At 50.0% G+C, this 13856-nt stretch overlaps 7 protein-coding genes and 1 pseudogene across 8 annotated transcripts, besides 1 other annotated feature; 5 read left to right on the top strand and 3 right to left on the bottom strand.

Annotated features, from left to right (window-relative positions):
* Positions 1-516: 516 nt before the first annotated feature.
* NCS57_00948000 (uncharacterized protein) lies at positions 517-2146 on the top strand (the record flags this gene model as incomplete). Its single annotated transcript, XM_053059253.1, has 4 exons — positions 517-550; positions 608-943; positions 995-1403; positions 1471-2146. The coding sequence occupies 4 exons, from the start codon at positions 517-519 to the stop codon at positions 2144-2146; spliced, it is 1455 nt and encodes a 484-aa protein (XP_052911324.1).
* A 545-nt stretch (positions 2147-2691) lies between these two features.
* On the top strand, positions 2692-4145 carry NCS57_00947900 (annotated as a pseudogene). Its single transcript has 7 exons — positions 2692-2759; positions 2815-2887; positions 2954-3162; positions 3214-3350; positions 3403-3566; positions 3661-3907; positions 4096-4145.
* Positions 2692-4145: a sequence feature.
* A 143-nt stretch (positions 4146-4288) lies between these two features.
* NCS57_00947800 (uncharacterized protein) lies at positions 4289-6475 on the bottom strand (the record flags this gene model as incomplete). Its single annotated transcript, XM_053059252.1, has 4 exons — positions 4289-4356; positions 4410-5511; positions 5569-5900; positions 5950-6475. The coding sequence occupies 4 exons, from the start codon at positions 6473-6475 to the stop codon at positions 4289-4291; spliced, it is 2028 nt and encodes a 675-aa protein (XP_052911323.1).
* A 508-nt stretch (positions 6476-6983) lies between these two features.
* NCS57_00947700 (NmrA domain-containing protein) lies at positions 6984-7998 on the top strand (the record flags this gene model as incomplete). The annotated part of the gene is made up of 3 exons (XM_053059251.1): positions 6984-7016; positions 7066-7485; positions 7549-7998. 3 exons carry the CDS (start codon positions 6984-6986, stop codon positions 7996-7998), a joined length of 903 nt encoding a protein of 300 aa, XP_052911322.1.
* A 489-nt stretch (positions 7999-8487) lies between these two features.
* Positions 8488-9405, top strand: NCS57_00947600 (Abhydrolase-3 domain-containing protein; the record flags this gene model as incomplete). The annotated part of the gene is made up of 1 exon (XM_053059250.1): positions 8488-9405. The coding sequence occupies one exon, from the start codon at positions 8488-8490 to the stop codon at positions 9403-9405; it is 918 nt and encodes a 305-aa protein (XP_052911321.1).
* A 57-nt stretch (positions 9406-9462) lies between these two features.
* On the bottom strand, positions 9463-10740 carry NCS57_00947500 (Oxidored-FMN domain-containing protein; the record flags this gene model as incomplete). The annotated part of the gene is made up of 2 exons (XM_053059249.1): positions 9463-10085; positions 10134-10740. 2 exons carry the CDS (start codon positions 10738-10740, stop codon positions 9463-9465), a joined length of 1230 nt encoding a protein of 409 aa, XP_052911320.1.
* A 480-nt stretch (positions 10741-11220) lies between these two features.
* NCS57_00947400 (uncharacterized protein) lies at positions 11221-12631 on the top strand (the record flags this gene model as incomplete). The annotated part of the gene is made up of 2 exons (XM_053059248.1): positions 11221-11333; positions 11386-12631. 2 exons carry the CDS (start codon positions 11221-11223, stop codon positions 12629-12631), a joined length of 1359 nt encoding a protein of 452 aa, XP_052911319.1.
* A 199-nt stretch (positions 12632-12830) lies between these two features.
* NCS57_00947300 (uncharacterized protein) lies at positions 12831-13577 on the bottom strand (the record flags this gene model as incomplete). Its single annotated transcript, XM_053059247.1, has 1 exon — positions 12831-13577. The coding sequence occupies one exon, from the start codon at positions 13575-13577 to the stop codon at positions 12831-12833; it is 747 nt and encodes a 248-aa protein (XP_052911318.1).
* Between the last annotated feature and the right edge of the window lie 279 nt (positions 13578-13856).

Below are 13856 nucleotides of genomic sequence, written 5' to 3'. Positions count from 1 at the left end.
TGCTTTCGAGAATTTATAACCTGCAAGAGGCAGGCCATGCAAGGCCCCTTCATGGTTGGGAACTTGGGGTATGGTCTCACTATCTTGGTTCCAGTTAGTCCCCGAGGACCGAAGATGAGAGTTTTAGATATCGAACTGCCAAGCCTCGATTGTTTCCCCATAGGATAGAGACTACATCCTCTTATGTCAAACAATATTGTCTTGGCGCTGTCCAAGTCAAAGAGACGAATCAAGTTGGCCGGGTCATCGGAAGGATCAGAGCAGGGATTCGTCCCCAAAGCTTAGAGCTAATCCGAAATAGGAAAACAATCTAGGTCTTGGCACGCATCCTCATCACGTTTATGCAATGTTGCTGACGACGAAGTCGAGTTCTCGGAGATAGACACGTTCTTTCTTCCACATCATCCGCGTTTGCCTCCTCCTTGCAGTTTTTATTTCGATCCAAGACTACTAAATCACCCAGTCGACATCTCATAGAAGCTAAGAACAGTTTACCAACCCCTGGAGGTCAACCACATGGCGCCAGGAAGACGCCCGGCCCCACGTCCCGGTATGTTCCACCACTCTATACCCTGCTCACCTCATCTAGGCTGAACTGTTCTGTTAGCATCCAAGAGATTCGAGTTCGTCTTGAGTGATTCCAAGGGAAATCCCAAACCGTCGGATCGCAAACTAATCCGACGTCATGTGATGAGAGGGAAGAACACGCGCGGACACCAACCCCCTCGGCTTCCGGATTCTTGGGTTCACACCACAGCCACGTGTGGGCCACAATCGACACCTCCAACCGACTCTGTTGGTCGCCTTAGTGGCCTCGTCAAGAGATGTAGTGATGGAAGCAGATGGGATACCTGCCCATGGTTCCCCTTCTCGATAAACGTGCTGGACACAGTCAAGTTTGCAGATGAGGTTGACAGGCCTGCCCGTCAGATGATCGCCAGCTGTAAGTGAATTGAATCCTTGGGCCTGAAGTCATGAACTCACTCGCTAGCAGTCTTTGGGACAATCCGAGAGCTCATGTACCCCCTCGATCTCTGTTGCGAATTCAACGCCTCCGAGACCAACTGGTTCGGCTGGATGACCAACGATGCCGCATACCTCCACGCTCTCCTCTTTACCGTCAGCTCTTTTCATGACATTGCAGCTGGACGTACCGCACAGCCTCGCACCAACTACCACATTTTCAAGGCCATCAGACTCCTTAATGAGCGCTTAGCCGATAGCGAGATGGCCCTTGCTGACTCAACGGTTGCCGTGGTCATGAGCATGGCCATGCTTTGCGAAATCGCGGGAGACGTCCAGGCTGCAAGAGCACATACCGATGGACTGAAGCGGATTGTTGAGTTGCGTGGGGGAATCGGTTCCTTCAGCCATGCCCAACAGCTCCAGGTCAAGATATGTCGGTGAGCGTGCAGCTAGACTTGAGGCTTGCGAAGTAGCTACTTGTGCTAACGGTGCGTTGCTAAACAGAGTCGACTTGAGTATGGCAATTTCCCAAGGCTCCCGACCATACTTCTTCCAAGATGGCGTCTCCTGGGACTCGTTTTTCGAGTCTTGTCCAGTTTTGAAGCGCCTGAGACCTATTCCCTCGACCGCCATGTTGCGCACTCGTCGTCTGATCAAACCAGTCGACAGACGGTTATACTACATCTTCCAAGATGTTCAGGATTTCTCGCAGCTCGTCAACTTCCTGTTCCAGTCGCACCAGAAGATACAGCCCGGAATCTTTCAGGACCTTCTCACCTCTCTGCAGTATCGCATCTTGCTGCTCGACTTTGGAATCGACAATCGATTTGCAGAGCTTTTACGACTCTCCATGTTGGCTTACTTGACCGTTGTTCTCTTCCGTCTCCCCCAAGTCAAGCTGCAGTACCCCTTTTTAGGGTCTCAACTGCGCACAAGCTGCCAAACCTTTAAGCCAACGAATGAACAAGAGATGAGGGTTTTTGCATGGGCCATGTTTGTCGGCTTCATGTCAGCGCTGGACTTGCAGGATGAGGAGTTGACGATGATGCTGTCTGAGATGATGGTGCCTTGTCTTGGTTCGTCATGGGGTGAGGTCAAGACGAGCCTCAAAGAAGTCCTGTGGATTGATGGGATTTATGATGGCCCTGGACAGGGAGTTTATGAGAAATTTGCCAAATAGAATGGTAGTTGGCCTTCACATGCATTCTTTGCCACGTTTTGTTGTTTCTCAGTGAACCAGCCACTGCAGAAAAGCCTGTGAGACAGTTGGAGCTGCAACCTTTCGGTGGCTGAATGCAAGAATAAGTAAGCGTGGCTGACTAACTGAGATAATTTGTTAAGCAACTGTTAAGGTTGCTAGGCGCCACCTACCATTCTCTTCCACGAACCAGAGAATTGACTGTTGTAACGGTAATTCGATGCAACAGTCAAGCATTCAACGCCAACTCAACACTTTCAAGCTCAACTCATCCCATTGACCACCAGTTCAAACATTCCATCTCATATTCTCGGAAAATACTCGGCTCACACACTTCGGCTCGATGGAGTTTTTGCCAAGCATCACTACGTCATCCTCGCCTCGTCATTGGATCACGAGCTTATCTCGTCTCCCCTGACTCGGATCCCCTGCACCTCATTTAAAATCCTCCTTCTCCGTGCTCCGCTCGCGTGAGCCGCGACCCCATTCCCTCTTTGGACCTCAATCATGCTTCCGCTCTCCAAGACATGACGCGTCTCGCCATCGAGACGTGGATCTGGTACGGAGTCACATGGCTCGTCGTCATTGCCCGGCTGTAAGCTTCCCGGACTGTGGTTTCACCTGTGGCTTGCTGACTTTTGCGTGTTCAGCCTGTCTCGTCGGCTGGTCGTGGGATCAGTCAAGAAGTATCAGACTGATGATTACCTGATGATTCTTGCTATGGTTGGTGCTCGCAGTCATGTCTCGTGCTCTTCTCCTCTCTGACTGATGGTCTGTCTGGCAATCCAGGCCTGTGACGCGGTTCTCATTGCCTGCATCAACATCGTTTCCCACACAAGCAGCAACCTCATAGACCCTACTCAAGCAGTCGACCTCACACCAGATGAGATCGATAAACGCCGACTCGGATCCAAACTCATCCTTGTTGTAGAGCAGCTCCAATGCACCGTGACCTGGCTCGTCAAGTGCTGCTTGCTCCTCATGTATAACCGACTAACGTGGGTTGCCTTGCGTATATGATCTGCTGGTCGCTTTCTAACCTTGAGCAGGACAAACCTAACGTACAATCGCGCTGTCAAAGCAGTTGCCGTGTATGTGATTGTCGGGTTTGTCGTCATGGAGACCCTATACTTTGGAGTATGGTGTCGCCCTTTCAATCAGTACTGGGCCGTCCCTACCGACAATGGTATCTATTGCTCCCTACGACTTGTACAAAGTCTCTTGTTAATGCTGTGCAGTCCAATGCTCAACCGCAACACATCACCTCATCACGAATGCAACCCTCAACATCTCGTCCGACATCATGATCATTTTACTTCCTATGCCCCTATTTCTGAAATCCAATGCCTCAGCCAAGATCAAAGTGGCCCTATGCTGCATCTACACCGTCGGCGTCTTTACGGTATGTGGATATCGATGAATGCTAACGGCCAACCTAGCCAGATACCTCGTCTCCTAACCATACGACCCATGTTGCTAACCATGTCGTGCCGCAGATTGTCTCCGCCGTTTTGAATAAATACTATTCCTTCACCGACCCCTTTGGGGCTGATTGGACTGCCTGGTATATTCGCGAATCTTCAACGGCACTCATTGCTGCCAACCTCCCCTTGACTTGGCCTCTTGTCCGTCAAGTCATGCACATCAGCACATCAAACCAAAGCAGTTATTATACCCCGAGAGCCTCGCGTGGTTTCGACCATTTTGATTTTAGTGTACCTACTATAACGACAAACGGCAACAGTAGCTTGCCGACACTCGGGCCCTCAAATAGTGAGATCCCGCTGAGGGAACGGGTTGGAACGGGTTTGGAGGGAACTTCAGGCGATAGAGCTAGGAAATGAATCTAATGACTGGTTAATCAAATACACATATATAATGAAACAGACCTGACAGACGACAGTAAAACTTCGCTAACATAGTTAGGTTAGTAACTGTGCCCAGAACTCTTTGTTCCTGTCAGGAGAAGAATAGCAAGATCAAGTAAGTAATAACTTCATTCGCCCTACCATAATTTTTTATTGCAGCCGAAGCTTCTGTCATAGTGCCGTACCTATAAACGTTCCATGTTCCCATTACCGCTTCGAGAATATTTATCCTCAAGATAAGTAACCCTCATTCCTACTAAACAAAGACTGAAACGATGGCCACGAAACCTGGGAATACGCCTTTGTTTTCTTGTTTGATCTTATCTGCCCGTTCTCTAGTGACGTATTGCTTTTTGAGTTATGTGGAAGTCTTGAACCTTGGGTGATGGCAGCGTCAATCTGATCCTGGTCATTTCGATCCAAGTTTGGCGAGAAACACGCGTTCAGAGGCTGTTGTGATTCGTATGAAGCTTGAGCTTTTTCGATCACCTTCGGGATCTCATGAGACTCTAGCCTGTCATGACCATCTGCCTGTTGGTGGCGAGACCATCGCAGTGTCCACTGAAGAACGGCTTGGTTTATCGAGGCGCTCAGCTCTTGATACGCCTCGGGGCATTGAAGGGCTGGATTCTGGGCGACTTCCGAGATTTCGAGGACTCGTGCACAAATTTCTCGAGTAATCTTGGACATTGGCTGGTCATGGTTCGTAGCATCGCCAGTAGTTTGGAAAGTGGTTGGCAGAAGTGATGACGCAAACACTGGGCCAATGATTTCTTCGACCGTGTCCAACACTTTTTTCCATGGCTTGTTGGCGAACCGTTTTTGATAACCATCCTTGTCGTCGTTTGGAAAGATGGACAAAGAGTCCTTGGTAGCCACTGACTTGAACGAGGCCATTTGGTCCCGGACTGCATCGAGAACTGCCTTTTCGAGCTGAATCGAGAGTGTCTCCAACTGAGCGGCTTGGTCTTCCTTTCCCATTGTCCTGGCGTTAATTCCACTGTTGCTATTTCCATCTCTTATCAGTAAAGTGAGCTGTCTTTCTCGAATCGCTGGTTTGAGATCCTCCCGAATCAGGGGCTTGTTGTTTTGTCGCTTGTCTATGATGGCGGTGGGATTGGGATTCAACCACGCGACCACGTGGGCCAAGACCTGCATCATAATCCGACCTTCCTCTTTCGTTGTTTTGAGAAGCTTTTGGACATTTGGGAATGTCAGCCTGGGGCGATCTACGATGCGGTGATAGGTGCGGCTGTAAGCCTCGTCGCCCAGCTCTAGAAGGAAGCCGTGGCGACGCGTGGCGCTGGATTCGTCTGCTGTTTGGCTGGGGTAAAATAGCCGTTGCACATCTATTTCTGTGGGACTGATAGGCAGTGTCTCTGCTAACTTGGCCCAATCTGAAGCTTGCAGGCTGTCTGCACACTCCTCAGGTAGCTCAGCAAGTGACTCGAGAACCTGCTCAAAGGTGGTGAACCAGTACTACGGCGAGACATATGAGTAACTCGCCCGGTATATGGAAAGAAGACGTAAACTTACGCTATCAACCCGATAGCTCGCCATCCAATCCCAGGTTGAGATGTTGAAAGTCATCCTGCCAAGCCGTGTCTTACACCAACGAGTGATCATCGGCCTCCAACGGTGGTTTCTCCAGAGAGTCACAAGTCGAGCAGTGGGAAATTTGTCGGCGGTACTCAGTCGTAGGATATCCATAATTTGCTTTTCCACGTCGTACTTCTTCCCCTGAAAGAGAGAATCGCATTGGTCATTTGCCAGCACGAGCTGCATCCAGATCTGGCCATGGCTATCAGGTAGAGATAGGTCGCGACGGTTGACACGTAGCTTGACATTAATCTCTGCCGGAGTTTGGTCTATATCGGCGGTTAGTTTCACTAAGTAACATGTGCTGCAGTCACTTACCTCGATCGTATATGATGCATGTCCACCACGTCTCCTTACTATCTGCTCCCATTTGCTTCACATACTCGCGCATTGCCTCTATCCTGTGCTGGCCTGCCATGACTTCTGCCTTCTCATGGGGGTTGACCACCAACCAGTCCTCAAACGAGAGTACTTGGTTGCACTGCGAGTGATGCCCCAGCTGCCCAAGATGGCTCATCATACGCCTTACGGCTTCTGCGCTGCACTGCACCAACAAATGGTTCTCAGTTTCTTGTCGCTTTAACTTACCTTGCTGGAAAGCATTGCATAGTTTCTCTACATGTTGGCGGTTCAGGTGTCGGTTGGTGCCCTTTCTCCAGACACACGACAGAGCATCTAAGGGCATCCTGGCTGTGGCGAGGCGGTAGTCCTCCGCTTCATGTTGAGCGGACCTGCCATCGTGGAGACTGGCTTGTTCAGCTCTTAAAATCTGCGACGTCCGAGATCGTTTATTTTGCACTGCCTTGGCATTTGGTGACTGGCCGTAAGTGGAATGGCGCTTCATGTTGGATGAGGCACCGATGGGATCAACGAGATAACGTGGTATGCAATGGAATTCCTGCTGTGAGTGGGACGATGATGGTCTAGGCATTATTAATCGTGGGCCCCGACTCCGTGCCTACGGATATAACCCCTGTTCGTCTCGGGGGAATTAGCACCCATCTCCATCTTCAACCCCAGGATTAGACGTGGGCGAGATCTCGAAGAGCTTGAGTCTTCGGAGTTGGATGCTAAAACATGCAAATCTTAGTTAACAACGTGAAGAATTATGATAAAATTCGCCGAGCGGAACGGGGAGATTGCGGGTAAATTGATTTGAGAGACGATAGTATGGCTCAAAGTTGCATCAACTTGAAAACTATTTAAGGACCTGGTGTGCTTTGCTTCACATCCAAGTTTACAAGTCTCTTTCTGCACACTAAGGCATTCAACATTCTCTTATCTATCACATGAGCACAGACAATTTACATCTCATATCCCCATTACGCCGCATCAAAGCAAAAGAAGCCAACATGTCGTGCTATCAAAACATTGCCGTCACCGGAGTAGGTGTTGCATCAGAAGCAGAACAAGCAGTGCTGACAGAAGACCAAGGCATCCGGAAATATTGGAAAGGTCGTGGTGAAAGAGCTCTTGGCCTCCAACTTCAACGTCATCGCCTTGCAAAGACCAACTTCCACGGCTACTTTCCCTGATGGGGTTCAAGTTCGGAGGGTCATCCATGACTCGTTTGACTCTTGGAGGGCAGCTCTCGAAGGCCAGGATGCATTCATCTCTTTTCTGGTCCCACCCGTAACGGAATATCAAATCTTGGCTGCCGACGCTGCTGCTGCTGCCAAGGTGAAGCGCTTCATTCCATCGGAATGGGGAATGAACACGACGATTCTGGGAGACACAATCTTTGGCAAACTGCTTTCCGACAAGACATCTACGCAAGCCCATTTGGAAAAACTCGCAAAGGAAAATGATCTTTTCTCTTGGACAGGTATTTCCACTGGATTGTGGTTTGACTGGGTAAGTGAAGCCGCCACACCTGGGTGATTACGCTTGAAGGTTGGACTGACACACCCAATGCAGGGGCTGGAGCACCTATCCCTAGGATTTGATAAAAACACCATGACGGCAGACATCTCTGACTCAGGTTATGAAAGATTTCAGACGACCAACCTTAGTTTTGTGGCCAAGGTTGTGGCCGTTATCCTCAAGAATCCAGCCCAAGCGTCAAACAAGTACATCACGATTGCCTCGTTCAACATTTCCCAAAAGGAAATCCTTGCACTTGCAGAGAAAGTCTCTGGGAAGAAATGGACTCTAAAGTCTTGCAAGGTTGATGATGTCCAGAGAGCTGCTGAAAAGGATCTGGCCAACGGCAATATCGAGGCAGCATTCTATCCTTTGTTGCATGGTCGACTCTTTCGAGATGGCGCTGACCTGTCGCTTCAGCCCGGGCAGAACTTTGCTCAGGAAGTGCTGGGCTTCTCGGAAGAGGATCCAGTCGATGCGATCAAGGGTTGGCTTGAGAAGTAGCTGGAATGTTGGTGTACGGGAATCAGTATGCGGTCTTTGGTTAGAGAGGGATAAAATGAAGGGATTGAGTACTTGGTGATTCTGAAAGTACATGTATGTCATTGAGTGACTAGCCATTCAATCTTTATCAGTAACCCTCTGTCATATCTCATATTCATCACCTAGTAGTAATCACAATACTGACTGTGCTAGGATGCCAGTAATTATCCATCGTATACAGACGAAAATTATTGAGTATGCTAGGAATACTTGATGATAGGGTTAATAGTTAACCCAAGTCATGGTCCGACACCTTGGAGGAGATCACGTAATGAAGGCCGGGGTTAATCTACGGTGAATGACTCATTCGGTCGGGCCAGGGGTCACCGGGGATACGCAATACGCTGCCGCTTACGACGATCCGATCCATAACGATTGGGATATAATCTCAGCAAGGAATTCGAGTTTCGCGTCGACTACACTTGACTGAAATTCTTGGCATTCTCGAAAATGACAGCTCACGGCTTTTGGCAGTATCTTAGGCTCAAAGCCATTGTTTCTTTGATTCGCTTCTTCAACTACCTTGGCACTCGTCGTCATTTGCAACCGTCTCCATCTTGCGACCGTAAACAAATCCGCATTCCGTCTAGGCAACTTGGTCGATTTATTGACGCTTGGATCTATCATCCCCCCAACTACAACAAAGACGAGCCTAGAGGACTCGTCATCAACTGGCATGGAGGCGGCTATGTTATGCCGAATCTGGGCCAGGACCATTCGTTCTGCGAACAGATAGCCCGCGAAGCCAATGTCCTCGTGCTGGACGCAGATTACCGCAAAGGACCGGAACATCCATTCCCTGGGGCTACTGAGGACGTCCAAGATGTATTGCGATGGGTCCAGAGCCAGCCTCGCGTCTTTGACCTCGACTACGTTGCTCTGTCTGGATTCAGCTCCGGGGGGAACCTGGCACTGGTCGCATCCTCTGAGTTGAGACGCGAGTTCCAAGACATCAACATTAGGGCAGTTTATGCGTTCTACCCAGGAACCGACCTTAGCATCCCCTCAGAGGCCAAGTCGGTCCCGGAACCGATTGTGCCGATTCCTTCCTGGGCACTGCGCGTGTTCTTTGACAGTTACATTCCCCAACTTGAGGATCGAAAGTCACCAAAAGCTTCCCCAATCTACGCCGAAGAGTCATCTTTCCCCCCGCATATTCTTCTCTTTATCTGCTCTGGAGATATCCTCTGTCCCGAAGCCGAGGTGTTTGGGCAGAAGCTGTCGCGTGCTGGCTGTGGTATCGAAGTCGTCAAGATGGAAGGGGCTGGGCACGGATTCGACAAGGATGCCCTTGCACGTGTTTTCAAGCCAGAGGAAAAGAAAAGAGCATATGCAAAGGTTATTCAGAGTCTGAAAGCGATAATGTAGATGGGAATATTTCTTCTAGCACTCTGATAATAAGGAATGTCTATCTAGGGGTTGTTACTAAAAGAACGATCGTCCCCAGTGAGTGTTCAAACCAATCATGTCGTACTGGTACGGCCACTGGATCTCAACCCCCAGCTCCTGGGCAGTCTTGAGAACAAACTCGGGTTCTTTGAGAAACTGTCTCCCTATAAATGCCAGATCCGCCTGCACACCGTCTTCCTTGTCAAGCTGCACAACATCGTGAGCAGTCTGCGGCGTGTGGATAAACCCCACCGCGGCAACGAGCAAATCCAGGCGCTCTTCTCTCAACGCAGCTCGGATGGTCCTGGCTAGGTCAAGCTGGTAGTTGGGATGAACGTCGATCTTTTGATCTTTGTGGTTACCACCTGATGATACATCCAAGATGTCGACACCAAGCGCGGGCAGAAGTTTGGCCAACCTTATGGATTGGTCAAGATCCCACGATGGCTCACCGCTCCATTCCATCCACTCGATTGCGGATATCCGGAGTGACAACGGGACACTGTCGGGGACAACTGCCCGGATCCCTTTGATGACTCGAACGAGGAAGCGAACGCGGTTCTCGAAGCTCCCACCATACTCATCCGTGCGTTTGTTGGTCAAAGGGGACAAGAACTGGTTGATAAGGTAGCCGTGGGCTCCGTGGATCTCGATAAAATCTGGCTGCACGTCAGTTGTAGAATTCAAGTGAGTCGAAGGCTACCTACCAAGACCAGCCTTGATGGCTCTTCGAGCAGCATCTGCAAAACTCTGGATCAAAGCCTCAATTCCCTCAAGATTCAAGCTCCCTGGCATGGCATGTGCCTCAGTGTGAGGGATCGCACTGGGCCCCCAAACATTGTCTGGCCATCCACCATCCTGCTTAGTAGCCACCTTGAGTTCCCCCTTAGGCAAGAACCTCGGTGCAATCATGCCAGCCTTGACACCAGCATGGTTTAGTTGAATGCCAATCTTCTGGCCCTGACCATGGACAAAGTCAGCCACGCGCTTCAGCGGCTCGATCTGGCTGTCTTGCCAGAGACCCGAGTCTTGAGGAGAGGTTCGCCCGTTGGCAGCCACTGCCGTGGACTCGACAATGGTCAGGGGGACGCCTCGGAATGCGAATGAACCCAGATGCATGAGGTGAAATTCGGTCAAGTGGCCGTCTTGAGCACTCCAAGTTCCCATGGGCGAGACGACGAAACGGTTTTGGAGTTCCAGGCCTCGAATCTTGATTGGGGTGAACAGAGTTGGTGTCTCTTCATCTGGGCTGGCAGCAGTTCCAGTTGGAACATCCACCACCGGCAGAGTCGATTTTGAATGAGAGAGTGTCATAGTGATTACTTGTCCTTGATGAAGATGTGATCATGGGAACACAGGATGTAAGGGATGCAGACTCATCCACAGAAAAGCGCTTGTTCGCCATTATATGTATCTTGGATCGCGAGATTACAAATGTTAAATAAAGTTATCGGAAGGTATGGCCAACTTAGTTGGATCCATGCACAGAATAGTCTTGTTGATTGGCCTTTTTTCCACTACTTGATGTTGTGATTCGACTCATAATGGCGTTGGGTTCGGGAAGCGTGGGAAGACAAGGATCACACGCCAACTGATTACGTTAGATCCAAGAGTGGAGCGAAGGATTAAACGAACCGACAAATCATATCTGCTGGTGATCAGCTGAGTTGATGTTTAATAAGCAGTTTTCGCCATGGGGAGTCTTCAACTTGCCCAGCCTACCTTACACATTAGACTTTAAAGGGGAACCTGTTTAACGTGTCTATCTCTAGATACCTGGATTAGGCCCCGGACATGGGGCAGGAGTCCATGTCATTGCCGGAAGCTCCCGGGAACTGTCATAACGTTACGCCTCGTCGACAGAGGAGATTTGCAACCAAGGTACGGACTGGATGCATCACATGCAGGTGAGTGTCTCGGTCTCTTGTTTATGGATCAGAAACTGAGCCTCTCGTTTAGAATTCGACGAATCAAGTGTGATGAGGTCAAGCCGTGTTGTCATCGCTGCACCTCGACAGGACGCAAATGTGATGGATATGCTATTCTTGGACCTGCTACACGCAAGCCACAATCGCCACTGGCTCAGCCGACACCAGGAGGAAATCCTGAAGAGAGGCAGGCCTTATACCTGTTTAGAACCAAGGTTGCCATGTCGATTGCGTCTTCCCTTGATTTTGGATTCTGGACCCACGATCTCTTACAAACGGCTGAGGCGTACCGAACTGTTCAGCACGCTGTTGTTGCGCTGGCCACCGCTTACCGCTCATCAATCCTCTCTGAGCATGGATCCCGAACACAGGAGAGGCAGTTTATCCTGACTCAGTATAACAAATCGATCACCTCGTTACAACATTGCCTGAGTAACCAGGAACTCCTCACCAGAGACCAGCAAGTTATCATTTTGATGGTTAATCTTGTATTCATCTGCATATGCGCCGTTCAAGGGTTCCAAGAAGAAGCATGCGTTCATCTTCGTAACGGGCTGTCGTTATTCCATGAATGGCAGCTTGGTGCCAGAGAGGGCAGTACGCAAGGCTCGACGCCAACCCCTGTAAAGCTCCTGGCGACTCTTTACACTCAGCTGGACACACAAGCTCGCATGATAATGGAATCCAGTTATCCACATAAGATAAGACTGTGGCCTCCGCACTCCGTTGTGCTTGATGGCTGGGGTAGTGGACACCTTGCAACTATTACGAAGGCTACCAGCCAGCTTGAGAGACTGCACAATGCATGCATTCAGTTGGCAACACCACCAGGGCCACCAGAGCACGAAAGCACCTGCCTCCATCAGCATATGCCATTGTATCACCACCTGAAAACCTGGGATCTTGATTTTGGTCCACTTTTATCCCAAGGAGGCACCGCCATCAAGTATCTGCAGATCCGAAGACTCCTGACTGGGGCAAACTTTGAGCTTTGGCGCAGCAATACAAGCAAAGCACCGGAGCCTAGCCCGACCTGGGCCAGCAAGATTCTGGAGCTAGTCAATGAGATCATGCAGGATTCGAGATTCTTAGAGGCAAGGGTGGTATTCACCCCTGCTGGAGGTTTGGTCGAGGCTCTTTACTTTGTGGCCACGAGATGCCATGACACCCGAGTTAAGAGGGTTGCCATTGAAATTTTGGAGAGACGTCCCATACTTGAGGGGCTATGGAACAGCTCAATGGCATATGCAGCTCTAAATAATCATCATGCAACATGATAGTTTTATACTTATACTCGGATCAAGCATCTCATAGCTTCAATGAACGTGTCGGGGTTTTTTTTTTTGGACTATCTTACGTTTCCCAAAGCCCTTGCTGATAAGGTCCTACCACCGCTCGACCCACCAAAAGGCTTGCGTTTCCCCTGACATGACCAAGTTACCCATTCAAATCATCAACTCAGGCAGATGGTAATGGCTATTGGCCACTAGTCTTAATGCAAAACCAAGTAATTTGGGCATAATATAAGCCTGGAAGGTTCTCGACATCAGGGGCTGGAACTGGCCAGCCAGTTAGCCAGGCCCCGCCGGTAACATCCCCCTTATCAGCGACAAGGACGCTGCCATATGCTGTGGTTGGATCGAAAAGGGTCACGGGGCCCACGACGCCCCGTGAATCCACCAGTTGTTCACTGAACCTGTTCGGCTGGTCTTGGATAGGCACGTTCGAGACATCTACATCAGCGCTGATCCAGCCGCCGCTGGGGGTAGTAACCTTTGCGTAGTCGTCGAGGCCCTTCCCAATCATGTGAAACGTTCTCAAGTACGCATTAGTAAGGAATTGAATAAATCCACCCTGGCTCGCAGACGCAGTTGGGATGGCAGCATCAAGATACAAGTCGTATGGGTCTTGACCGTTCTTGGTCCCAGGTGACGGAATGCCCTGGACGATGCAGAGCACCCCGTTGTAGGTCACAGGCTTGAACCGCCATCCACCATCTCCCTCAACCCTGGCGGTGCACCGGCTCACGTTGAGCTGAACCTTGTCCTGTGTAGTATCCGCGGCTCGTCGAAACAGTGGCAAATCGTCCGGGATGCCGAGATCGGCTGGATCGACAGTAGGCATGGTAGGATTGTAGAATATAGAAGGGAAAGAATCAGAGGGTGGCTCAGTGGGTGCGGCCCAGACGGAGCCCAGGAAGGGCAGAAGAAGAGAGAGACGCATCGATGCGGATGAACTGATGCTTATTGGTCTTTTCGTATAGCAAAGAAACGTCAATTAGACGAATATTGAGATATTCCAGAGTGTTGCCACGTAATAGAAGTTCCTTCTTCCGGCCTATGGGTAACTCAGCAGAACTCAAACTCACGCGTGAGATTTCTTGTGTGGCTTTTTGTACCAGGATGTATTAACTAGATGACCGGAAAACACTGTTTAGCTGCTACAGCCGCCTTATGACGTAGTGTCACCAAGTCAAGACAGAAAGCAGCCAGGGTGGCGTTT

The sequence above is a fragment of the Fusarium keratoplasticum genome, chromosome 7 (assembly GCF_025433545.1).
Source record: "Fusarium keratoplasticum isolate Fu6.1 chromosome 7, whole genome shotgun sequence".
NCBI classification, from domain to species: Eukaryota; Fungi; Ascomycota; class Sordariomycetes; order Hypocreales; family Nectriaceae; genus Fusarium; species Fusarium keratoplasticum.
The sequence above is the reverse complement of the archived record's forward strand: the minus strand, read 5'-3'. Positions and strand labels throughout refer to the sequence as shown.